General features: G+C 43.3%; 1 protein-coding gene across 2 annotated transcripts in view; it reads left to right on the top strand.

The window, feature by feature from the left end:
• Nucleotides 1-25,723, top strand: part of asic4 (acid sensing ion channel subunit family member 4) — a 125,550-nt gene that overhangs the window by 64,623 nt on the left and 35,204 nt on the right. The window contains exons 1-2 of one of the 2 annotated variants that reach the window (XM_008111912.3): nt 19,679-20,904; nt 24,304-24,448. In XM_008111912.3, the coding sequence (XP_008110119.2) occupies nt 20,314-20,904; nt 24,304-24,448 (736 nt within the window). In that variant the 5' untranslated portion in view covers nt 19,679-20,313. Of the gene's footprint in view, nt 1-19,678; nt 20,905-24,303; nt 24,449-25,723 lie in introns of those variants that run through there. The other variant, XM_008111921.3, reaches the window with a different exon arrangement.

The raw sequence follows: 25,723 nt of genomic DNA, 5'->3' as shown, positions 1-25,723 counted from the left end.
TTGCTCCTAGCTCCCCCAGCTCCTTAGAGAAATTACATCATTATTCACAGGCAATGTTTATCTTGGGACTCGAGGGGTAGTGAGTTAGTGGGACAATGAATCTACTCTTGGAAATTAGTCCAAACTGTGAAGATTTTGACTTGTCAAGAAGGATCTGTCCTAGCACCTTAGATATCTTCTTTCAAGTTCAGGCTGACACCCAAAGGAGATTCATCATCCCTAACATGAAAGCCATCAATAGGCATTGCCTTCTTCAGTAGGTTGCCATGATGAACCCACTGCAAGACATAATATCCTGGTGGAGTTTTAGGGTGGTTACATGATAAGTAGTGCACAGCTTATTTTTCTGAACATTATACAGTAGAGTCTCACTTATCCAAGCTAAACGGGCCGGCAGAAGCTTGGATAAGCGAATATCTTGGATAATAAGGAGGGATTAAGGAAAAGCCTATTAAACATCAAATTAGGTTATGATTTTACACATTAAGCACCAAAACATCATGTTATACAACAAATTTGACAGAAAAAGTAGTTCAATAAGCAGTAATGTTATATTGTAATTACTGTATTTATGAATTTAGCACCAAAATATCACAATATATTGAAAACATGGACTACAAAAATGGCATGGATAATCCAGGGGCTTGGATAAGCGAGGCTTGGATAAGTGAGACTCTATTGTATATATATATTTTTTAAGATGGTATCAAAAGGAGCCCGGAACATATGGAAATAATGGCCTAAAGCAGTGGTTCTCAACCTTCCTAATGCCGCGACCCCTTAGTACAGTTCCTCATGTTGTGCTGACCCCCAACCATAAAATTATTTTTGTTGCTACTTCACAACTGTAATTTTGTTACTGTTATGAATCGTAATGTAAATATCCGATATGCAGGGCCACTTGGTGGCGCAGTGGGTTAAACCGCTGAGCTGCTGAACTTGCGGACCGAAAGGTTGGCGGTTCAAATCCAGAGAGCAGGGTGAGCTCCTGCTGTTAGGCCCAGCTTCTGCCAACCTAGCAGTTTGAAAACATGCAAATGTGAGTAGATCAATAGGTACCGCTCCAACAGGAAGGTAACGGTACTCCATGCAGTCATGCTGGCCACATGACCTTCGAGGTATCTTTGGACAATGCTGGCTCTTCGGCTTAGAAATTGAGATGAGCACCAACTCCCAGAGTCGGACACAACTAGACTTAATGTCAGGGGAAAATCTTTACCTCTACTTATGAATCGTAATATAAATATCCGATATGCAGGATGTATTTTTATTCACTGGACCAAATTTGGCACAATACCTGATATGCCCAAATTTGAATACTGATGAGGGTTGGGTGAGGTGGGTTGATTTTGTCATTTGGGAGTTGTATTGGCTGGGATTTATAGTTCACCTACAATCAAAGAGCATTCTGAACTCCACTAACGATGGAGTTGAACCAAACTTGACACACAGAATTCCCATGACCAAAAGAAAATACTGGAAGGGTTTGGTGGTTATTGACTTTGAGTTTTGGAATTGTAGTTCACCTTCATCCAGAGAGCACTGTGGACTCAATCAATGATGGATCTGGGCCAAACTTGGCATGAATACTCAATATGCCCAAATGTGAACACTGGTGGAGTTTGTGGAAAATAGACCTTGACATTTGGGAGTTGTAGTTGCTGGGATTTATAGTTCACCTACAATCAAAGAGCATTCTGAACCCCACCAACGATAGACTGGACTGGATGGCCCACAAGGTCTCTTCCAACTTTATGATTATATGATTCTAGGGGTTCCCAAGACCATGAGAAATAAGTATTTTCTGATGGTCTTTGGTGACCCCTCTGACATCCCCCTCATGACCCCCCCCAGGGGTCCCGACCCCCAAGTTGAGAAACACTGGCCTAAAGAATACAAGTGTGAGAGAAAGAACAACCTAGCAACTGGTGTTGTACTGAAGCAAGATCTGCCCATGTTTTTGAGAGCTCCTCTCTCAGCCATCAGCGCTCTCTCAAAGCCATCTTATAGAGGGGCAACAATCAGCTTTTCTTTGTCCCTGACCATATAACATCTCCCTAACGTTTATGGCCACTGTTATAACAGAATTTAAAGAGTGGCGGTGGCAGCAGACATGACAAGTTAAAGATCTTTAAAGTCCTTCTATACAACTGTAAAAAGTAAAAAAATCCTGTCCTCTTTTTCCCTTTGTCCAAGGTAGCAAGATTGCAGGCCAGCACAATAAGAGAGGCAAAAGACTAAATGCAGCCTACTGGCAAGACCTGCTAAAGAACCAATATATTTGTTTTCTTCTGGCCACTTGAGATCGTAAAAAACAAGGGAAACTGTTAGGATGCTCCTGGCAGCCAATAGCTTGGCTTACTGGTTCACAACACTGAATGAAAAACCCAGGCTTTAATGTCTGCAAAGCCCTTTGTTTACTCCATACGGTGTGTGGACTCTGTTTGCGCACCCTCCAGCATTTCCTGAGATCTTGAGGGAAAGCTCCGCTTTGCATACCGTGTAGCAGGAGATTGATTAGATGCGAACCTTCTGTGTCATGGCGCATACCCTGGGGAGCTTCCTTCCCAGAGTGGCTCACCTGAACCTTTTGTTGCAGGTTTTAAAAATGGGCATGTGGACCATAAAAACATTTTATTATTCCTCGCTGCTGTAATTGGGTTTTCCTGCCTAGAAAGTGTATGGTTTTATTGTGTTCTTTCAAAATTTTCATTTATTCTAAGTCACCTTGTCAACCCTTTGGCAGCGGGGAGGGAGGTCATGATTTTGTGTGTGCACATTGTATGTGTTCTTAATATTACGTTAGCCACTTTAATTATCATGAAAGAAATGTGGGACCTCACTGTTTTATTTAAATGTTTAAAATAAAATCAATGCATTTTAAAGTAAATACATGTGGAGTGCAGCAATTAAATTAATATGGAATGCACAGCAAAGCAAAGGGAATTACTTTCAATAGTTCCCTATAGCAGTGAGTGCTGTACACATGTGCCTGGTTGAAACCCAAGATTCTCTCTACGAGTTTAAATTTGCTGCTGATTCCAGATATAAGGCTGTAGTCATTTATCTGCCTCATTTCCCCCCTGCTCCCTTTACTGGCTGAGTAGTATATACCATGCCTTATAGCAAGCAAAGGAAAACCAATACAACAGGGTTGTGATAAGAAACAAATTAGAAAAGGAACATCTTGCTAATTTCCTGCTAGAGTAAGCCTCTAGTCTTATGCACATCCATTTGGGTTGGAGTCTCAGTGACATTGAGTATAGTACATTTTCCTTCTAAGTAAATAGGTTGCAACTTGACCATCCTAGTTTCTTGGGCAGTTGCAAGGCATTGCGTCTTCTGGCAAAAGGGCTTTCTTCCCTCCTCCCAAAAGACCTAGTCTAATTTGTACAACTGGAGGGTGAATTGCTGACCTTTAATTTTTAACCTCCTTGCATTCCTGGATAACTGAGTTACACACAAAACCAAATTGTGGCATATATATATATATATATATATATATATAGTAATCAAGCGACAGTTGACCTTCTACACTTGTGGGTTTGGTAATGCTGGAGGAACCAGAGATTCCTAGAGAGAACACCTCTCTAGGAACACCTCTTGGGTCCTCCATTGTAATTCTGTGATCAACTTCCAGCAGAAGTTGACCATAGAGTTGTGCAGAAGGACCTAAAAATATAGCCATTTTTATTTGCATTTTTTCACTTTCATAGGGGGTCCTGTGACCTTAACCCCAGTGAATGTGAAGGGCTGGCTATATTATTCTGCATCCATCCCAACCCATCATCTTGAAGGTTCATTTGATTGGGACTCAAGACAGGGCATTTTCTGTTGCAGCTTCCAGAGCAAGGAAGACCTTCTCTAGAGAGACCTGGCTGGCTCTCTGCCTTTTTAATTGCAGGCAAACCTTGTGTTTAAAAGTGTCTTCTACACTTAAAAAAAATAAATTGCTTTAAATTTTACTTTTAATTTAATTATATTTTTGCTTTTGATTGTTAGCCACATGTTTAGCAATCAAAGTGGGACACAAATAATCTTATAAATGAAAAGAAATAATGAAGTAGACTGAGGCATACCGTTCTGCTCCTATTCTATGTCCCAGGAATCTTTTATGTTGTTTGAAGACCTGAGTATTTACTCATATATATATATTTATGACTATCAGATAAATAGTCTCCCAGGGAAGGAGCTCAGGGTCACTATTTTTTTCATGTCAGGAGTAACATGAGAAACTGCATGTCGCTTCTGGTGTAAGAGAATTGGCCGTCTGCAAATTCAGATGTTTTACCATTCTGTGGAAGGCTTCTCTCATGTCCCTGCATGAGAAGTCGGAGCGGACAGATGGGAGCTCACCCCACTCCCCAGATTCGAACTGCTGATCTTTCGGTCAGCAGTCGTACCGGCACAAGAGTTTAACCCATTGCACCACCAAGTGCTCTAATAGGGTCACTATTACAATTAGGTTTTTCTTTCTCTTCTCTCACCTGCCATACCATCCTGTTTCCTCCTGTCTGTTATATATCAACAGGAACTAAAGATTTCTGGGATTTAAATGTTGAGAAAGCATCTCATAAAGAGACACATTACTCTCTGTTTTGCCCCAAGATAGACAAAAGCCTGCGTCAGCACCTCGTTCTTTAGACTGCTATTCGCTCTGTTCTAACTGTGTTACGGATTGGCACAATGAAATCCTCTCAAAGGATCTTGTAAATCTAGACACTTTGTAACATCAAGGAAGGTGGGAATTGTTGTAAACACACAGAAGCATGAATGACAGTTATACCTCCTTTCCCCCGTTCAGACCAGTCTGTCCCCACCTTCATGAACTCCTGAATCCAGGTAGCATTTCCTTTACCTTACCATGCAATCCTTGAGCTTTTGCAAAACAAGAAACTAAAAGTGGGCTTAAAAGGGATAAGCCCATTATGATGAAGAATATTGCACTGACAGGGGATATGCCATTTTGTAGCCATTTTTGTATTTGTGTGCCTTGAAGTTATTTCCAACCTACTGCAGTCCTTTCATTGGGCTGATTCTAACTTAGCCCTATATAGCATTGTTGCTGTTGTAGGTCTTCAAGTTATTTCCAATCTGTGGCAACCCTTAGGTGAACATATCATAGGGTTTCTTGGAAATATTTGTTCAGAAAGGGTTTGCCATTGCCTTCCTCTCGTGCTGAGAGACCGTAGCCTGCCCAAGATCATCTGGGTTTCATGACTGAGCAGGGATTCAAGCCCTGGTCTCCAGAGTCATAGTTCAACTCCCAAATCACTGCCTCACACTAGTTCCCATTGGGGGCTATTTAGTATCATGGGAAAAAGTGAAAAAGGGAATGCATGATAGAGCAAAAAAAGGCATAGAGTACAATTCTATATGGCTCAATGTAGCATATTATATGGTTCAGCCTAGCATAGATCCTTGCAGTGCCCCAAAATGTTTCATAAGGGACATGTTGGTGTGCATGTGTCCCTAACAGAATGCCAGACATATGAAAAAGAGCAAGAATCACTCAGCTCTTCAGGTTTTATTGAACTGCAACTCACAGCAACCCTACCAACATAGTTAATGGTGAGGAATACTGAGAGTGCCAATCCAAAAACAGTAGTTGGGAGCTGCATGAATCCTACCCCTACTATAGAGAAAGTGGATGAGCGAGACATTTTTGTCCCCCAGGATAGTAGAAGGATCATCCACAGAAGCTGTTTGGAGGGAGATTCCTGATAAGCTCAAGGAAGTGTGGGGAGTCAGTCCCAAAGTATATGCTGTGCCATCACACATCCACACTCTCTTCCCCCCCCCTTGTCTTCAGGGAACTGCCCCTGCCTTTACTGAGCCACAAGGCCTTGTTTGGGTAGGCACGGCTGCTACAGACATCGCACACGGGCAGGGTTAAATCAACCTATTAGGCAGAGGCTCCCAGCAAAATGACATTTCCTTTCGCCCAGCAGAGCCAGGAACCACTGTCCTCGGCTCTGAGAAAAACTAATATAAACCTGCCCTTGTGTGAAGGGCCCGATGGTATCGGGGATGGCGCAATAAATCTCTGCAAAGAGCACGTTTGCTGAGACGGGCACAGCCTTAGCCACACACATATACTCCTACTCCACACTCGCAGAGGCTCACATACAGCTGTCTCCTTAGGAGACCTCTGAATCGCTTCTTCTCCCACTTCACCCCATTCAACAAGTACACACTTACACCACTAACACAAATGGCCATTCCACACACACTATAATCCATCCCCAACACACACAAAAATAACCCTTACATCCGAGACTGACATGTTTAAGTATCACTGTGCTTGCCAGCTTTTTTTTTTTTGGTGGATGGACAGAAATTGTAAAGCTGTGGCAGCCGAACTTTCAACTTGTTCAGAAGATGAAGATGTAGTGATAAGGAAATAGCTACCTGTTGATTTCCTCAATACTGTGCAGCCAGTGCCACAGAATCTCACTGCACAGCTGTGTGGCAAAGGCAATGCGGCTGAACCCTCATGCCCCAGGCACATGGTTCCCTACAGAACCACTCCCTTTAGTAGAGATGCACAGTCCTTCTGTCCTAGATATTCCTCTTTCCAGCAAAGGATATAGTAGTTTTGCATTTTGATGCAGAAATAAAATGCAAGTTTATATGCAGACATAATACATCACTTCCCAACACAGCTGTGCATATTACCCCAACAAATATGTTCACCAATGTACACACACACATACAAATGCCTCACAATGCAAACAGTTTAATATCACCACCCAAACTTACAATTGGTGTGCAACACACACTTGCACACAGTACCCTACACATATAAATGTGTCAGTATTTTCTCATACAGTAGAGTCTCGTTTATCCAACATAAATGGGCTGGCAGAACATTGGATAAGCAAAAATGTTGGATAATAAGGAGGGATTAAGGAAAAGCCTATTAAAAGTCAAATTAAGTTATGATTTTACAAATTAAGCACCAAAACATCATGTTTTACAACAAATCAACCAAGAAGGCAGTTCAGTACACGGTAACATTATGTAGTAATTACTGTATTTACAAATTAAGCATCAAAATATCGCAATGTATTGAAAACATTGACTACAAAAACATTGACAACTAAAAGGCAGACTGCATTGGATAATACATAATGTTGGATAAGCAAGGCTCTACTGTATACGTATATTCCTCTATGTCCCTTGCAGGAGCACCCAACATAAATATTCTGAAATATGAAGTAACTCTTAGGGCCCTTCCAGACCAGGACCTATATCCCAGGATCAGATCCCAGATTAAACTGAATTATATGAGTCTGCACTGCCAGATAATCTGGGACGAACAGAAAACCTGGGATATAGGGCCTGCCTGGAAGGGCACATAGAATACCTTCTACATGGGGTTGCCAGACTGAAAACTAGAGACTGGTCATGTGCTTTTAACTGATGTGTAGAAGAGTAGATTGTCAAGTAACAAGCACCTTCTGAAATCCCCTGTCCTACACAACTCTTAAAGGTGCAGACAGCTCTCTCTGTTTTTTTTCTAGGACAACCTTATCTGAATACCAGGTGTTGTTGCTTGTAATTCAGAGGAAGAAAATGGCAAAACCATCTCTAAGCAATCCTTGCCAAAGAAAACCTATCAAATTCATAAAGTCACTGTCAACACGCAATTTCAAGATACATACACTCAAGGAGAGAGCCACAGTTAGTCATCTCCCTGGACCATGTTTGTATAACACCCAAGTGAAATAAATGTGTGTAAACCATTTCAGATATGAGATCGTAAACTCTGTGTACACAGAGTATACACATTTTATAGCTAGCATGTTAGGAACCTCATATTCTGCAGGGAACAGTAATAATGCAAAGTGTAAAAAACCCTTTATCTGTAATATAGGAACAGAGACTGCATCTCTTAGCAGGTGCTGCCACCTGCTGACTATTTAGAAAGTTGGCTGTTTTTTATTGAACACTGGCTATTTTTTCTGGACTTTGAAACTAGAGAGGAAATTAGGCTGCTAATGAGGTGAAAGAATTTCACACAGAATTGCAGTTTAGGGTTTGTTCCTGTTTTCCTGACCATGCAACGAAATGTCACAGTCTGTTCTGCATCCTGTGATCCATCATTATTTGCACCCCATTGCCTGATTTTCTCGCATGAACCTCTATGTCAAGAAATCCAGATGTTTCTTTTGGGGCATTAGCTCTCGCCACACTTGATCAAACTAAGCATTATTGGAACACTCTGTGTAATTTTCTTCTTCCAAAAGCAGCCATGGGATTTGAATCAGCAGTCATGGGCTGGATCAGGGAGTGAGAGAGAGGCAAGCTGTTACTATTAACTGCAGAGAGAAAAATGTAAGCACAAGCATTTAACAGAAAGCAAGGCAAATGCAAATTTCTTATCTCTGCAGGGTTCTAGATACTCTAGTGCAGCGTTTCTTAACCTGGGGGTCAGGACCCCTGGGGGGGTGTCGTGAGGGGAGACGCCAAAGACTAGTATTTTCTGTTTGTAATGGGGGTTCTATGTGGGAAGTTTGGCCCAATTCTATCGTTGGTGGGATTCAAGGGGCTCATTGATTGCAGGTGAACTATCAATCCCAGCAACTACAACTCAATGTCAAGGTCTATTTCCCCCAAACTCCACTAGTGTTCAAATTTGGGCATGTTGAGTATTTGTGCCAGGTTTGGTCCAGATCCATCATTGTTTGAGTCCGTAGTGCTCTCTGGATGTAGGTGAACTACAACTCCCAAACTCAAGGTCAATGCCCACCAAGCCCTTCCAGTATTTCCTGTTGGTCATGGGAGTTCTCTGTGCCCAGTTCAATTCCATTGCTGGTGGAGTTCAGAATGCTCTTTGATTGTAGGTGTCGCACTTCAGGCTAGCTTCACCTTGCTAAAGACACCAAGCTACACACAGGAAGTAGTCTTTTGTAGTTTATTTAGAAAATAGGCAAAAGATAGTTCATAAAAGGTAAAGGTTCAGTTCCAGAAGATAGATACAAAACGAAGCTGTGAGCAATTAGTCCATAGAAACATAGAGCATGAAACAAGGTCCTTTTCATAGAAGTCAAAAGTCCCAGCAAACAGAATATGGTAATACAGGAAAGCAAACTTGGTACAGGAAAGCAGACTTGCTTCTTGATCTAGCAATGAAGTTGCATTGACAGAGATCTCTCTTACAGCAGACTGTTTTAAAAGCATGACATAAAGGCATTCCTTTGCCTTTTGACCTCCCGTTTATTAGCTATGCGAAGACTCCTCCGCAGCCCTCTAAATTCCAGTCTTGTAGCCCGATCGAGATCCTCAGAGTCAAAGCCACTGAGCTCATTACTGTTATCAGGCGGAGGCAAAGAGCTATCCTCCCTTTCTGCTTCCTGCACCTGAAATTCCTCATTAGAAACATCATGATTTATTCCCATGGGAACAACTCCCTGCTCTTCATTTCCCACAGCCAGAACGCTCCTATAATTCCCAGCATCAGAGTCATTTTCAAATTCATCCTGAATCCCATCATTATGCACATATAACCCAGAATCCTCATCAGAGTCACACAAAGGCAAAGGCTGAGTCACAACAGTAGGTGAACTATAAATCCCAGCAACTACAACTCCCAAATGACAAAATCATTCCCCCCAACACCACCAGTATTCAAATTTGGGCATATCCGGTATTTGTGCCAAATTTGGCCCAGTGAATGAAAATACATCCTGCATATCAGATATTTACATTACAATTCATAACCATAGGAAAATTAACAGTTATGAAGTAGCAACAAAAATAATTTTATGGTTGGGGGTCACCACAACATGAACTGTATTAAGGGGTTGCGACATTAGGAAGGTTGAGAACCACTGCTCTAGCATATAGTTATTTTTTAGACTATAACTCCAAAAATTCTATAACAAGTATGACCACTGGCCAAGATAGCCAGTGACCATTGGGAGAGACTAACCAAGTTCCAGTATTTTGCAGGTAGAGTGTAACATGCTCCTGATTGTTGGCCTTAGTCACATTCCTGATTGTTGGCCTTAGAACAGAACATCTTGGTATTAAATGATGATAATGAGGATGATATCTCAATTTATTTTTTGATATCTCAAAGTTTAAATTGGGCATATTAGAGATGCATGGTAAAACAAGCAAATGAATGTTTAGGCAAATAATTTTGTGCAATCTAGAAAACAGAAATAAATAGCCACAGGACTAAAGCCATTTGAAGGAGGGGAAGCATATGCAAGCTGGCTGCCTAATGAATGTTGGCAAGCATTGACAAGGCTTGCCAAGCCAGAAAACCTCCATTCATTGCCTTGATATAAGAGGTTGTCGTTTCAAAGTCCAGAAATCCTAGTCAAAAGCAGCTGCTTTCTCCTCGTAGTTCCAAGTCACATCATGGATGCAAATTGACATGTGTCTCTTCCAGAGGAGATCCATCATAGGCACATCATGGCCCATATACACAGCACTCTCTTTTTCTTTCTTTCTCTCTCCCTCCCTGCTTCTCCCCCACAAAAGCCTTCTCTCTGTTTCTAAAGACCTCAGAATTTTGCATGAAAGACTGGATTAATGGAGAAAAAAACCTAAGCCTTTGCAGCTGATTCATTCACCTGTTCAGCCTAAATTCGCTATTCACATTTTAGAAAGATAAAACATTAACAGACCTCATCCAACGAGATTAGAATTCCAACAGGAAATCTTTGGCTGTCCCATTGAAAAGAGATCTGTGGACAGGTTAATGGGGCAAATGAGCATTGCTCATCTAGATGCAAAGCTAGCAAAACAAAACAAAAATCTTTACAAAATCTGGAGTTCCTACAGCCAGCATACTGTCTGTTGCATTCAGCCAGATAAAACATCAAAAAAGAAAATTCCACATACAAGAAGGGATAGAGGTGTGTTAATTATACTTAGCAGTTCGGCATTATTGGAAGCTCTCTTCTCACTTACAATACTAGGTTTCTTAAACTCAACAATGATGGGTTGCTATGAGTTTTCCAGACTGTATGGCCATGTTCCAGAAGCATTCTCTCCTGACATTTCACCCAAATCTATGCCAGGCATTCTCAGATGCTGTGAGGTCTGTTGGAAACTAGGCAAGTAGGATTTATATATCTGGAAGGTCCAGGGTAGGAGAAATAACTCTTGTATGTTTGAGGCAGGTGTGAATGTTGTACTTGGCCAACTTGATTAGCATTGAATAGCCCTGCAGCTTCAAAGCCTGGCTGTTTCCTGCCTTGGGGATTTTTTGTCGGGAGGTGTTAACTGGCCCTGATTGTTTCTTGTCTAGAATTCCCGTCTTCTGAGTGTTGTTCTTTATTTATCAACAATGGTGCTCAGCAGATATGGCACAGCTTCCGTAGCTAAATAAATATTATTCCCTCTGTTTCAGTAGTTTTCAAACTTCCTAATGCCGCGACCCCTTAATATAGTTCCTCATATTGTGGTGACCCCCCAACCATAACATTATTTTCATTGCTACTTCATAACTGTAATTTTGCTGCTGTTATGAATCAAATTTGGCACAAATACCCATTACACCCAGATTTAAATACTGGGGGGGAGAGGAGGGGGGTAATTTTGTCATTTGGGAGATGTAGTTGCTGGGATTTATCGTTAGCCTGCAATCAAAGAGCATTCTGAACTTCACCAACGATGGAATTGAACCATACTTGACACACAGAACTCCCATGACCAACAGAAAATATTGGAAGGGTTTGGTGGGCACTGACTTTTGAGTTTTGGAGTTATAGTTCGTCTACATCCAGACAGCACTATGGATTCCAAACAATGATGGATCTGGACCAAACTTGGCACGGATACTCTATATGCCCAAATGTGAACACTGGTGGAATTTGGGGGAAATAGACCTTGACATTTGGGAGTTGTGGCTGCTGGGATTTATAGTTCACCTGCAATCAAAGAGCCCCTTGAACCACACCAATGATAGAATTGGGCCAAACTTCCCACACAGAACCCCCATGACTAACAGAAAATACTGGAGGGATTTGGGTTCCTAAGACCATCAGAAATACGTGTTTTCTGATAGTCTTTGGTGACCCCTCTGAAACCCCCCTCACAGCCCCCCCAGGGTTCTGGACCCCCAGGTTGATAAATGCTGCTTTATTTCTACTTCAAGTTTCCGCATGTTCATAGAGGTGTAGCATGGTAGTTCCATCTGCGCAGCCATAAGGGAATTATCATCAGGCATGTGGCAACCCCAAGGTTTGCAGATATCCCCAACACCTTCAGGGGAAAAAACGAGAGAGAGGACTCAATGGCAAAAAAATGTTGAGCGAGTGGGTGAGCAGAAAAAAACTGACAGTTGGGTGGATAAGAAAATGGAATTATATGACAGGAAAGGGAAAAGGAGGGCGGAAGGAAGCAACAGATAGATCTAAAAATTGTTGAATGAAGTGTCTGATATTTTGGAGAAGTCATTTCCCAAACCATACTGACAAGCTTTTTAAAATGTCAACAGCAAGAGAACAGAAAATTACCCATAGACGCCTTGGATTTTTCTACTTGAATCCAAAATTCTTAAGCAGCTGAGAACGGACACAAGCATGTCAATTCCACCTCTCTGAAAATGTTCCAAATAATATCAGAACCCAAAATGGAGGTGGGGAAGCAACTAAAAAAAGCTGAGCAAGCTCAGGTAATGCTCATTCTTTGTTGGAGTGTGTGAGGAAAATTGCAAAGCTGCAAAGAATTGGCTGAAATCCTGAGCAGAACTTTTGCAGGAGAATGTATAGGCTTAAAATAAAGTTTCATTGAAGTGGTATATGACACATCTAGATTAGAAGTCTTGTATTTCATACCAGATATTGTCCTCATCCTCCTTCACCTTTGTCATTTTCTTAAAAAAATGAGTTAGACCACTGTATCTATGGCACTCTCATTCAACTATATATCTTACTATTTTAAAATTTATATTTAACAAACTTTAACTGCTTTATGTTTCTGGAATGAAGCCACTTCACAATGTTGTCTCAAGGCCTTTGTCCCTTTTCAGCACAAGCTGTGTCAAATTTATTGATGTGGATATGAATATACCTGCTCAAATTTAATGGGGGGGGGGGGTGTCAGGGAGAAAAAAGTTCAACCTTGCAGTTCCAAGAGGAACAAATGTATTGTAAATACAGGAAGATACTTGAACAGCTAAGGATAATGAAATGAAAATGAAACTAAGTATGGCAGAATGCCCTATAACAAGAGTGCCATTAAGCACAGTTTGGGCAGCATTCATGAATTGCTAATATTGCCATATGCACAGAAGCACACTTTTATTATGTCTCTGTTGTCTGTTTGTTTGTCTCACATACACTACTGAACCTTGGTAGTGTTTGATTCTGTTAATTATATGACCCTCATCTTAGGCAGATATTACTCATTCAGGGCCCTTCTACACTGCCATAAAATCCAGAGTATCAAAGCAGATAATCCACATTATCTGCTTTGAATTGAATTATCAGAAAACCCTTCCAGATAGGATCTATATCCCAGGATCTGATCCCAGGTTTTCTGCTTTAAACTGGATTATATGAGTCCGCACTGCCAGATAATCCAGTTCAAATCAGATAATCTGGATTTTATTCAGCTGTGTAGAAGGGGCCTCAGATGTTATTAGAGGTAAAGATTTTCCCCTGACATTTAGTCTAGTCGTGTCCGATTCTGGGGATTGGTGCTCCTCTCCATTTCTAAGCCGAAGAGCTGCCATTGTCCATAGACACCTCCAAGGCCATGTTGCTGGCATGACTGCATGGAGTGTTGTTACCTTCCTGCCAGAGCAGTACCTATTGATCTATTCACATTTGCATGTTTTCAAACTGCTAGTTTGGCAGGAGCTGGGGCTAACAGCGGGAGCTCACCCCGCTCCCTGAATTCGAACCGCAGACCTTTCGGTCACCGAGTTCAGCAGCTCAGCGGTTTAACCTGCTGCGCCATTGGGGCCTCTGTCTTTCAGATGTTACATAGAAGAAAACCCAAGAGGGAATGGCAGCTCACTGTAGATCCATGATAAGCACATCTGTACATCACTAGGTATTGCTATATTATTTCATATGATTTATAAGACAGTAAAAGCAGTGTGCATCTAATAAATGTAATATGTCTGCCTATTTTATTTGACTGTTCTTGCTCATGTTCCAATGCAACCGATTACTCTTTCATATTTGAAATAACTTGGTTTGAAAGTAGTCTTGTCAATTTGTTACTTATAAAATGCATACACACACATTATATGGTTTTAACAACTGCTGGATACATCCGGCAGGCAAAAATCTTAAGGGCATGAGAGCTGTACTACAAATAGAAGTTGGCACCACTATCAGAAAGGCTGGAGTAGATGGCAGATCAATTTTTCAAAGCAGTTCCCTGGCTTACATAAAATAAATAAATGTGGACTACATGCAAAACATGAAATATGTGAAAAAATAATCATATTAACGGATGACGTCTTATTTATAAAATCTTATTTAGACTTTGGCACCCCATTGCCCCCAGTCTTGGTGGGGTGGGGTGGAAATCCTCCCTCCCAAACTCTTGAAGGAGAAAGCAAGGTCAGCAGCAGAGGAGGCTGGTACTTCTGCAGTGTTTAATTACTGAGGGAGATCAGCTCTAATTGTTGGCTGTAATCAATATTTATTAATTACCACAATTAATTGTGATGCAGAATTAGGGCAGTAATGAGTGGAGTGTGTAATCAGGAAGGGCTCGTTAGGCAACCTGCAAGCTAGACAGGGGCAAGCTGGCAGGCAGCCACTTGAGAGCCTCCGGGAGTGACAGGAACAACAGCAACAGACAGGAAGAGCTTTGAGGAGAGGGAGGGAGAGCGGGTGGAGGAACACAGAACGGGATCAGCAGACAGGTGGAGGAAGAGTATGTGACAAGTGAGTTGGGCTCTGACTTCCTGGCACTCTTATCACCCACTTTAGGCCCAAACATGGCCTCTAAATTGGCATTCCATCGCCTTACAAGGTGGTCCTCATCAGCTTAATGACCTGACATCCTATTAGTATGCAAATGGATCTTGTAGTACCTTTAGAACAGATAACAAAGTCGGTAGCATGTCTATACAGGTAAAACACACACACACACTTACTGCAAATGTGATGCTGATAGTCTTCACAGTACATAAGGGATTTTCGGTAAGTATCCAGGGATTTTGTCCCTTAATCAGACTTTGTTCTGCTCTAAGCCCCTTGAGGACTCTACATTATTCCTCTGTCTTCAACGACTCCATCCAGACTTCGCTGATGCCTCCCCCCCCCCCCCCCACTGTTTGGTCTACTGTTTCTGTTGTTCAACCCCTCGACTCCATCTGACCTTCATTGCTGTCCCCACCATTTTGTTCTGCTGCTGCTGCTCAACCCCCTTGGCTATTCTCCCACCAGTTCTGGGGCTACTTCTTACCTACAATTGGGCAACTGCCTCCAACTGCCTGCTATTAGGCCCTTGTGCAACCTCAGAATTTACCTGGAATCATAGAATCATAGAATAGTAGAGTTGGAAGAGACCTCATGGGCCATCCAGTCCAACCCCCTGCCAAGAAGCAGGAAATCGCATTCAAAGCACCCCCTCTGGGTCTCCTGGGTTCTGGAGTTCCTGGAGCCAGGGACACCCATTGAATGAGTGTAGGGTAGGAGGAGATCCAAATGGAGAAGATTAGAACAACAACATCAATGTCCTAGAGTACTCAGACATGTGCCTGTTGCCTCTAGAAAGCCCTCTGGGTAATCAAAGTGGGCTTAATCTGCTGCTGCTCAATGCCCGGTCGGTGAATGGCAAAACAACCACCATCCAGGACCTGATCCTGGATGAGAATGCTGACCTGGCTTGTATTACGGAGACCTGGTTTGATGAGCGGGGGGAGGAGGATCTCTCCTGGCTCTGTCCTCCAGGATTCTCCGTACAGTAGCAGTCAAGGCCTGGGGGCAGGGAGGGGGGTAGCGGTGGTCTATAAGGATTCCATCTCCCTGACCAGGTTCCCCATCCCACAATCATTCAGATTCAGGACAGAATAGGGATTCTGATAGTATATTACCCACCCCGCTGCACTACAGTCTCCCAACCTGAGCTGACCAGGTTGGTCTCGGGCCTGGCATTGGAATCCCAATGGCTCATTGTGCTGGGGAATTTCAACATCCACACCAAGTGCTGTCGGGAGCAGCTCAGGACTTCATGGTGGCTATGGCAACCCTGGGATTGTCCCAACAAGCATATGGGCCCACCCATGCAGATGGGCACATGTTATGCCGTGTTTTTTCTGTGGAATGGTGATGGTGTGTGGGTCCTTTCTACAATCCCATGGACCGATCATCACCTGATCACATTTATACTTACCACTGCCCCTGACCTCTGCACAGGGGAAGAACCTATTAGGATGGTCCACCCCAGGAGGGTTATGGGACCCGACAGGTTCCTGACGGCTCTTGGGGATTGTCCTGCCACAGAAACAATCTGCCGAAGCCCTGGTTGACTCTGGAGTAGAGAAATGACCAGGGAAGTTGACACAATCACTCCTGAATGCCCCCTCTCTTCTCGCAGAGCCAAACCAACACCTTGGTATAATGAGGAGCTGGTGGTGATGAAGCAAGAGAGACGAGCTAGAATGTCATTGGCATCAGATCGGTAGTGAGTCTGACCGATCACGGGGTAGAGCTTATTTAAGAGCCTATTCTACAGCAACAGAAGCAGCAGAAAAATCTGCAAAGAACCACCCTTCCAAGCTGTTCCGAGTGGTTGGGGGTCTTCTACACTTGTTCTCGCATGGGATGATCTCTGACCACTCGGCAATGCATTCTGAGGAATTTGCACGGCACTTTGCGTATAAAGTCACTCAGATCTGATCCAATCTGGATGCCAGTTTCCTTAAGGTAGTATTGGGTGTGACCTGGGCACCTGCTTGTCCAGTTTTAATATATTCTTTTCAATTAGTGCAATCCAAGGATGTGGACAGGATCCTTGGGGGAGTCAGGGCCACCACATGTATTCTAGACCCTTGCCCTTCATGGCTGATAAAACTTGCCAAAGGGGGACTGGCAGAGTGGGTGAAAATGGTGGTTAACACCTCTTTGGCCTAAAGCATAGTTGAATTCAGCCTTAAAGAGGCCATAATTAGACCTATTCTTTAAAAAGCCATCTCTTGACCACTCAGTAATGAATAACTTTAGGTCCCTTTTTGGGCAAAATTCTGGAGCATGCGGTGGCCTTGCAACTCCAGAGTTTCCTGGATGAAATGGATTATCTAGATCAGGCATGGGCAGTAGGTTATTAGGAATTGTGGAAGTCCAAACACCATCCCACTCCGGCTATGGGACTGAGATGGCATTGGTCGCCTTGGTGGATGATCTGTGTAGAGAGCTAGATAAGGAGAGTGTGTCCCTGCTGGTTCTCTTAGACCTCTCAGCAGCTTTCGATACCATCAACCATGGTATCCTTCTGGACCGCCTCATGGGAATGGGTCTTGGAACCACTGTTCTGCAGTGGTTCCGGTCCTTCCTAGAGAGTCGGGTCCAGAAGATGGTGCTGGGGGACTCCTGCTCAACCCAATAGCCTTTGTCTTGTAGGGTCCCACAGGGTTATATATTGTCCCCCATGTTGTTTAACATCTACATGAAACAGTTGGGAGAGATCATTCGGAGTTTTAGAGTTTGGTGCCATCTGTTCGCAGAGTTCACCCAACTCTATTACTCGTTTCCACCTGATGCCAAGGATGCTGTTCTGACCCTGAACTGGGGTCTGTCAGTTGTGGATGAGGATGAACAAATTGAAACTGAATCCAGACAAGACAGAGGTACCCTGGTCAGTCATAGGTCTGATAAGGGTATTAGGTTACGACTTGTTCTGGATGGGGTCACACTCCCCCTGAAGATGCAGATTCGCAGTCTGGGGGTCCTCTTTGATTCAGTGCTGACTCTGGAGGCCCAGGTGTTGGTGCTAGCCTGGAGGGCCTTTGCACAGTTAAAGCTTGTGCACCAGCTGCGCCCATAACTTGAAAAGCCAGATCTGGCCATGGTGGTACATGCCTTAGTCACAACCAGACTAGAATACTGTAACACACTCTTTGTGGGGCTGCCCCAGAAGAGCATCCGGGAACTTCAACTGGTACAAAGGTCAGCAGCTTACAGGGGCAGGATACAGGGAAAGAACTACTCCACTATATGTTATTGGATTGCTGTTTGTACCTCCTGTACTATTCTACTTCCCTCATGTGCAGTAAGGAACATGACTCTATTTTTAACTACAAGTCCAATTAGGTTTTGTATACATTGAATGGGGGGCAATGCAAATGAGTTGCAAATTGTGCTAAGCCAGTCTGCTCAGTATTCCTTACTGCACATGAAGGGGACACCATATTTGTGAGTGAAGTCTGTATGGCCAGTTTTAACAAAATCTAAAATCCAGCTAATGCCAATGGCTTTTAGGTGCTTTCAAGAACTTCTTATGGGAGGAAATGGTGGCTTCAACAGAACAGAAGGGAGAGGTATGGGGGACAGTGTGGGTATGAAGAGTACGCTCTGAAGAGTAACCTATGTTGCAACAAGAGACTCTGCATTGCAATCAAAGCTGTACTTGGCTAGGGAAAAGGTGCCCATGTGCCACAGAAGGTCTCCCATTCTGGCTCACCACTGCCCACATCCAGAACTGGCAGAGCTAATATGCTCCTCTTTTTGAGTGTTGATTCAACACTGTCTGAATGAGTGATTAGAGCCCTGGAAATCTCCCATCTCCAGTTGAAGCAGGGAATATCACGCCCTTGAGCAAGTGCCTAATGAATATCTCTGCCAGGTGGATGGGAGGGTTGGTGATGATAATGTGGTAAACAATCTGCTCCCAGGAAAACTCCTCCTGCCTGAGTCATTGCTTAATGCAAAAAGAGAAATCCATCTCCTTCCAGGCACAGCATTCACCATAGCAGAGCTTGAAAAAGTGCCCTTTTGGACTACATCTCCAGAGGACCCAGCCATGAGGATTGTGGGAGTTGTAGTTCAGAAGTCAATTTCCCAAGCTCAGCTGAGAACAGTATAGCTCAGTATATGTAAAATAGGAATTCTCTTCCCAGCTGAGTGAAATAAAAGTGGATTATGACAGACTGTCCTCCAAACTCTGAAAAGCTGTAGGACTATGATATGGGGAGATAATTTAGTCAGAAAACAATAACAACAACAAAATGATTTCCTATTATGAAAACGCAATACTCCTATAAATTCATAACTGTCCCCCATCATATTTGACTCTGGTAAAAAGCAGACGTTGTGTGCATGTCTGTGTGTTTGAGTATGTGTCATATATACATTTGTTTATAGTATAAGCTTTCATGGAATATAACTCACTTTCCAATTATACATTTGTTTATGGTGTAAGCTTTCATGGACTGGCTCATTTTGCAAATATACCATTTCAATATTACTATAATACCAATATGCGTCCTCAACAATGGCAAGACAATAATAGCACAGAAAGACCATCAAGACAATAGTCCCAAAATAAAAGAGCAGTTTTATTTTGGTGCCAATATGGCACATCCTGTCCCAGGCAGCACACATCAAAGCCACAGAGTGTAGCATTCTGTAGCCGCCACGTGAGGATGGTACAAGCTGCTATTTCTCTGAACTGCACCACAAGCATCCGCTCATGGGCTGTGGAGTTGAACAAACAGCAGGAATTTCAGGTTCCTAAAGCTTTTCCTCACAAAAAGCATCCTATTGGCTGTGATGCTGAGGGCTGGGAGGTAGGGAGAACACTCTGTTATACTGTTGTCACTCCTTAACACTAACAAGCAAGGTCTTCAGGGCTGCCACAATACCTGTGATGTCTGCAAAGAACTGACAGTGCTTCCCTTTGAACACTGTAAACATCTTCCAACCCTGCATGTTGGAGGCAATATTGATTAAATGGTGCTATGGGCTGTGATGTGGGTGTACAGGATTTGGGTGGGCAAATGAAACATAATATTTGGGATATGCTGGGCCCTAAATAAAAGGAGGTGGGGAAGGGGAGACATACTGAGGGAGCTGAGGGGTATGTCTCATCAGGCTTAGTCACAGGAAATTTGTTTATAAAGGGGGTTTGAAAAATTAAGGGCATGGGGGAAGGTGCGAATGTTGGGAAGGGTTTGCCCCTCCCATTGCAAATCACACAGCAGCTAGAGGCAAATGACACAATTGGCACACCGTGGTGGAGGGGACTGTGGGCTCCCTGCAAAAAGCAAAACATTGCAGATGAGAATCTCAGTTCCCCTTAGGTGGAGCCCCAGGAAAGATCTAGGACGCCTTGCCTCGACTCTGCCACGACATCGGTTGAACTGGGGATCCCTTTGTGGTTGAGAAGATGCCCCTTTCCTGTTGCCCAGATAGGTCTCCTCCTCGGCCCCACTTGGATGGCTCCCTGGCACAAGCGACCTCCCGCTTCCTGCGTGTGACGAAGTTGCATGGGCTACACTACATGGGCTCCCGCCAGCAGTCTTGGGCCCAGCGGCTCCTCTGGAGTGGCGCCTTCTTGGCTTCCGTGGGGCTGTTGTGCACATGGTCGTTCAATCGGATGCAATACCTGCGCTCTAAGCCAGTCCACACCAGAGCCCACATGCTTTGGGCACCCCAGATGCACTTCCCTGCAGTCACCTTCTGCAACCACAATCCAGTTCGCTTCCTCCAACTCACAAGGCCTGATCTGTACTCCGTTGGGCACTGGCTGGGTCTGACCTATGAGAACCGCTCCCTGCTCCCCAGTGTCCTGGAAGAGCTGCCCGAAGAGCAACGCCCCTGGCTCATACACCTGGGCAACTATACACGATTCCTGCCACCTCGCCTCTCTTCGCATACAATGGAGAGTTTCTTCCATCGCCTGGGCCATCAGATTGAGGACATGCTGCTGGAGTGTCACTTCCAGGGCAAACCCTGTGGGCCCCAAGACTTCACCCCTGTGAGTGGCTTCCATTCTCTACCTAGTTTGGGGGTGGAGGAAATAAGATGGTGTGATATGTGTAGCAGCATAGGAAAACAGCTTAGTTACTCCTTGAACCTCTGTTTCATACCCATATTTGCACAAGCCAAAGGTGCTAAAATATTGTTTTACTCTCTCTGGCATTTCTTAAATATATGTACGTTATGCTACTCATGTGGGGCAAATTATTTTTCCATAGCACAACAGATATATTCTCTTGGCAGCAGAAGAGGCAATTGTATATATAGTGATGCTGTGTATTATGGCTACACACTGCCCAGTATGACCTATTCTTTGACGTATGTTGTACAGTGTTACTATTCTGAATGGGGATTGTGCGATGATAATACATCATATCTTAACAAAGATGATTTTGCTAGAATATGGTTTTCTAACCTTTGGATGCCTTCTTGATTCTCACTGATAATTAGGAGTACTTTGGGGAGGGAATTCTTCTTATATCACTGGCCCAGAGCTTGTAAAAGTTACCTTTCAGACGATGGCTGCCTAGATCTTTCATCCACCATGGTCAGTGGCCATATTGCTGTGAAATGAAATCCAGAAGTTTTCCAAGCTATACGGTGTCCTTCCCTTTGATACTTCAAAAGTCTCTGGATCCATCTCTTTTGTATCCTGCAGAGAGACAACATTGCTCCCTCTGACAAATAAACTACTTATTAGGTGATCCAGACCATTATTACCTTTCCTTGATTCTCAGTCTATTGGCTACAAATTGGGTCAGCTGAGCTTAAGGACAAACATAAGGTAAAGGTAAATGTTCCCCCTGACGTTAAGTCCAGTCATGTCTGACTCTGGGGGTTGGTGCTCATCTCCATTTTTAAGCCGAAGAGCCCGCGTTGTCCGTAGACACCTCCAAGGTCATGTGGTCGGCATGACTGCATGGAGCGCCGTTACCTTCCCGCCAGAGCGGTACCAATTGATCTACTCACATTGGCATGTTTTCAAACTGCTAGGTTGGCAGAAGCTGGAGATAGCAGCGGCCGCTCATGCGACTTCCGGGGTTTGAACCTGGGACCTTTTGGTCTGCAAGTTCAGCAGCTCAGTGCTTTAACACACGTTGCCATCGGGGCTCCCAAGGACAAACATAGCCACAAGAAAATGGTTGCTGTAGAGGCATCTGCTACCTTGAGTCACTTGATACTGGTCTAAAACTATTTTAACAATCGCGTGGTGTAATTAAAAATCCAACATGTGAAAAAACTTCTCATACATCAGTTTCCAGATGATTGGGACATCCAGGTATGTTGATTTCTTCAGCAGAGACATCCCAAACAAGTATCCTGGACATACTATTAGACAGAATAAGGCAGTCATTTCAAGCAGATAGCTTTAAGTGTTACAAAGGCATAGCAAATTTTATTTAGTTTCGTATTATTGAACTGCTCTTGCCACTAAGAGAGAAGAGAGGCACTTGTGGGATTGCCTGCTCAAAATATACTGATGAATTTGGAGTACTATGTAGTTGACTGTGGTGGAGGTATTGATTTGCCTCAGCCAGCAAAAATCCATGGATTTGCATTTGACCATAGATTCAGGAAGAGTCAATGTGATGTAATGGTTTGAGTGTTGATCTAGAAAACTGGGAGACCAGGGTTCAAATCTCACTCAGCTATGGAAACCACTGGGTGATTTTGAGCAAGTCACACTCTCTCAGCTTCAGAAGAAAACAAGGGTAAACCCCTTCTGAATAAATCTTGCTAAGAAAACCCCATAAGGTCTCCGTAAGTCTGAAATGAACTGAAGACACACAGCAAGGTGGTGTTCTACTATCTGATAATTTGATGTCCTCACTTTTTTTTCCTTTAAGGGGCTTTAGCTGATCACAGAGAAGGCAGGTGAAATCTATGGATCAATCCAGAACAAGAGGGTATGGGAGGAGGGAAGGACTGCATGACATGTGAGAAGGGAAAACAAAAGGTTTGAAAGAAATTGAGGGCTATTTTTCACTGAGAAGTATGTGTCCCACTGCAGTGGATTGGGACTGTATGAAATCTAAACGTGGATCTGGAGGCTGGTAAGAGAGCTGGGTTTGATTTTTAAAAAGCGTTGAAATATAGGTAACAGCTTCCACTTCAGTTTTGTTTTCTTAGCGGTCAATATTGTTTCTTCCCTAGTGTCTCAACTCTGACTGTACTTGATTTCTCCTTTAATAACCTACTTGTTTGTTTTGATATAAACTGGAAGTAGTATGTGGTTTTAAGATGCCTGGACTATGATTGTCAGAGTATTGTGTGTATCTCGTGACCACAAATGGGGAAGTCATTTCTCTGGGTTGCTGTAGGGAAGCTGCTGGATTTTTTCAGCATTCTGGGTGTGGATGAATGTCTTCAGTGCAGTTTGTAGAAGACTACCTCCTAGATTTTTCATCTCTGACCTCTTGCTAATGTCCATTTCATTTTGACCTGTATAGAAGTGATTTTGCAGACTGCTGTATTTTTCTCGTCACTGTTTCTTCCCTATCCACCACTCCCTGATTTCTAAGGAGTTTGATATCTTTTCTCCATATACTTGAAGTGTCTGAGATTTCATGCTACATGGCATTTGACATAAAATCCTAAGAGGATACTTGCTGGTTCCAATTGAAACCCGGTTTTCCCAATATTGGCTTTCTTATGTTGCCCAGATAGATGCCTCTGGGAAGCCTAGCAGCCAGGCATGTTATCCAATGCTCTGAGAAATGCAGGCTCCTTTTCAGTTAAATGCATCTCCTTCCAACCTTTGAGCTACACAGTCTTTCTCTTCTCGGAGATCCTTTCCCCTTGGATCAAGATTTTTATATCCACCTCTACTATGCTGAGGAGATTTGTGATTTAAGCAGTTGGAGAAACAGCCTGGTGAATTGTATAAGAGCACAGAAAGAGCCCTGCTAGATCAGAGCAAGGGCCTATTTAGCCCAGCATCTAGTAGCCCACCAAATGACTTTTGGGAAGCCTTCCAATAGGAAGGACATGAGTTCAGACTCATCCCTTCTCGTGCATTTCTCAGTAATTTATATATATATATATATATATATATATATATATATATATATATATATAGGGCAAGGAAACTTTTGTCCTTCTGGGTGTTATTTTAAATAACAGTTCTTAACGTGCCTTCATTAGCCATACTGGATGGAGCTGATAGGAGTAATGCAAATTTTGCCAGCCATAAGGATTGGTCAGAAAGCTATGTTGTCAGAGTGGATGGATGAACCAAGAGCAAGAAAAACTGAGAGACGATTATTCCAACTTCAGGCCAGGAACCTGGCAGAGAAGAGTGGGCAGCCTTCCTGTTCCTTCCAGCACCATTGGCATGAATATTATTTGATGAGGTTTTGAGCTTGATAATTCCCTCTAATCTTCCCTCTCTTCACAGGTCTACACACGCTATGGGAAATGCTACACATTCAACGGGAACCGAAACAAACCACGGGTGACTCGCCAGAGTGGGATGGGCAATGGGCTGGAAATCATGTTGGACATTCAGCAGGAGGAGTATCTGCCCATCTGGAGAGAGACCAGTAAGAATGGGAATGGTACTGGATAGAAGCCAAAGGGAGGGTGCTCTGGAGTCATATTTCAGGACCTATGATCCATACCATTAAATTGCTTCACCCAGTCCTCATATTCATACTATGCAGTTCCTTCTGATATGGATCATATATATAATTGTCTAGGCCAGGCCTCTTCAACCTGTGCCTTCCAAGTATTTAGGCTTACAACTCCCAGAAACCCTAGCCAACTTGTTCAGTGGTCAGGAATTCTGGGAGCTGAAGTCCAAAACACCTGGAGGGCTGCAGGTTGAAGAGGCTTGGTCTAGATTCTAAAGCAAATAGGCTGTCAGCCAGGTAGCTACCTCGGGTAATGTTATATTTACTAAAGATGATCAGAATATATACAATAGAAATTAATAGCAAAAACCATACAACATATTCAACGATTTAAGAAATATGATACTTCAATAAAAATAGCCATACCTCTCTCCCTTTCCAAGTATTTCTGATATTATTATATATTATATAAAATTATATATATATAAAAATATATAAAATATATGATATGAAAGATATTAGGCTTGTGCACGAATTCAGAGTAGTCGGTTCCCTTGGACCAATCCGGCTTGTTCGGCTTGGCCAGATGGCCATAATGGTAAGGGCTCAGTCGTCACGTATTTCCGTCCGTTATGAGACCACGTGGCACCCGATCATGGCTCCTCCCCTATTCAACACCAAGCAGCGTGGAGAGGCTGCCACATGCTGCTTGCACATGGTTTCCCTGTGAACTCTGTCTGTTGGGCCAATCAGAATAGAAGAACACCATGACGTGTCTTACACAAGCTGTGTCTAAGAAAAGGGTCCCAGGAAGGATGCTTCCTTAACCCCGTTCTTCAAGCCCAGACTCCCTTGAAAGGAAGATAGGAAAGGGTCCCAGGAAGGATGCTTCCTTAATCCCCTTCTTCAAACCCAGACTCCCTTGAAAGAAGATAGGAAAGGGTCCCAAGAGGGCTGCTTCCTTAGGCCCGTTGCTCAAACCCAGGCTCCCTTGAAAAGAAGGGATCCAAGGAATTGAAAGGGAGCTTCATAAGCTCCCCATTCCCACCAATGGGCTGGGTCTTCTCGGATCTTGTCTGGCTGCAGTCCGGAAATGGTTATTCGGCAACCTGCCCGTTTTTAGGAGGTGTGTGTAAAGGGATCTGCGGGTCTCCTAGAATTTGGCCAGCAGAAACAGATCAAGATTCATCCAAAATGCATAAGCCTAAAATATATTCTCTACATCGGCTACATAGTTACATATAG

This window comes from Anolis carolinensis, chromosome 1, assembly GCF_035594765.1.
Source record: "Anolis carolinensis isolate JA03-04 chromosome 1, rAnoCar3.1.pri, whole genome shotgun sequence".
NCBI classification, from domain to species: Eukaryota; Metazoa; Chordata; class Lepidosauria; order Squamata; family Dactyloidae; genus Anolis; species Anolis carolinensis.
Note: the sequence above shows the minus strand (reverse complement) of the source record. Positions and strands in the feature narration are given on the sequence as shown.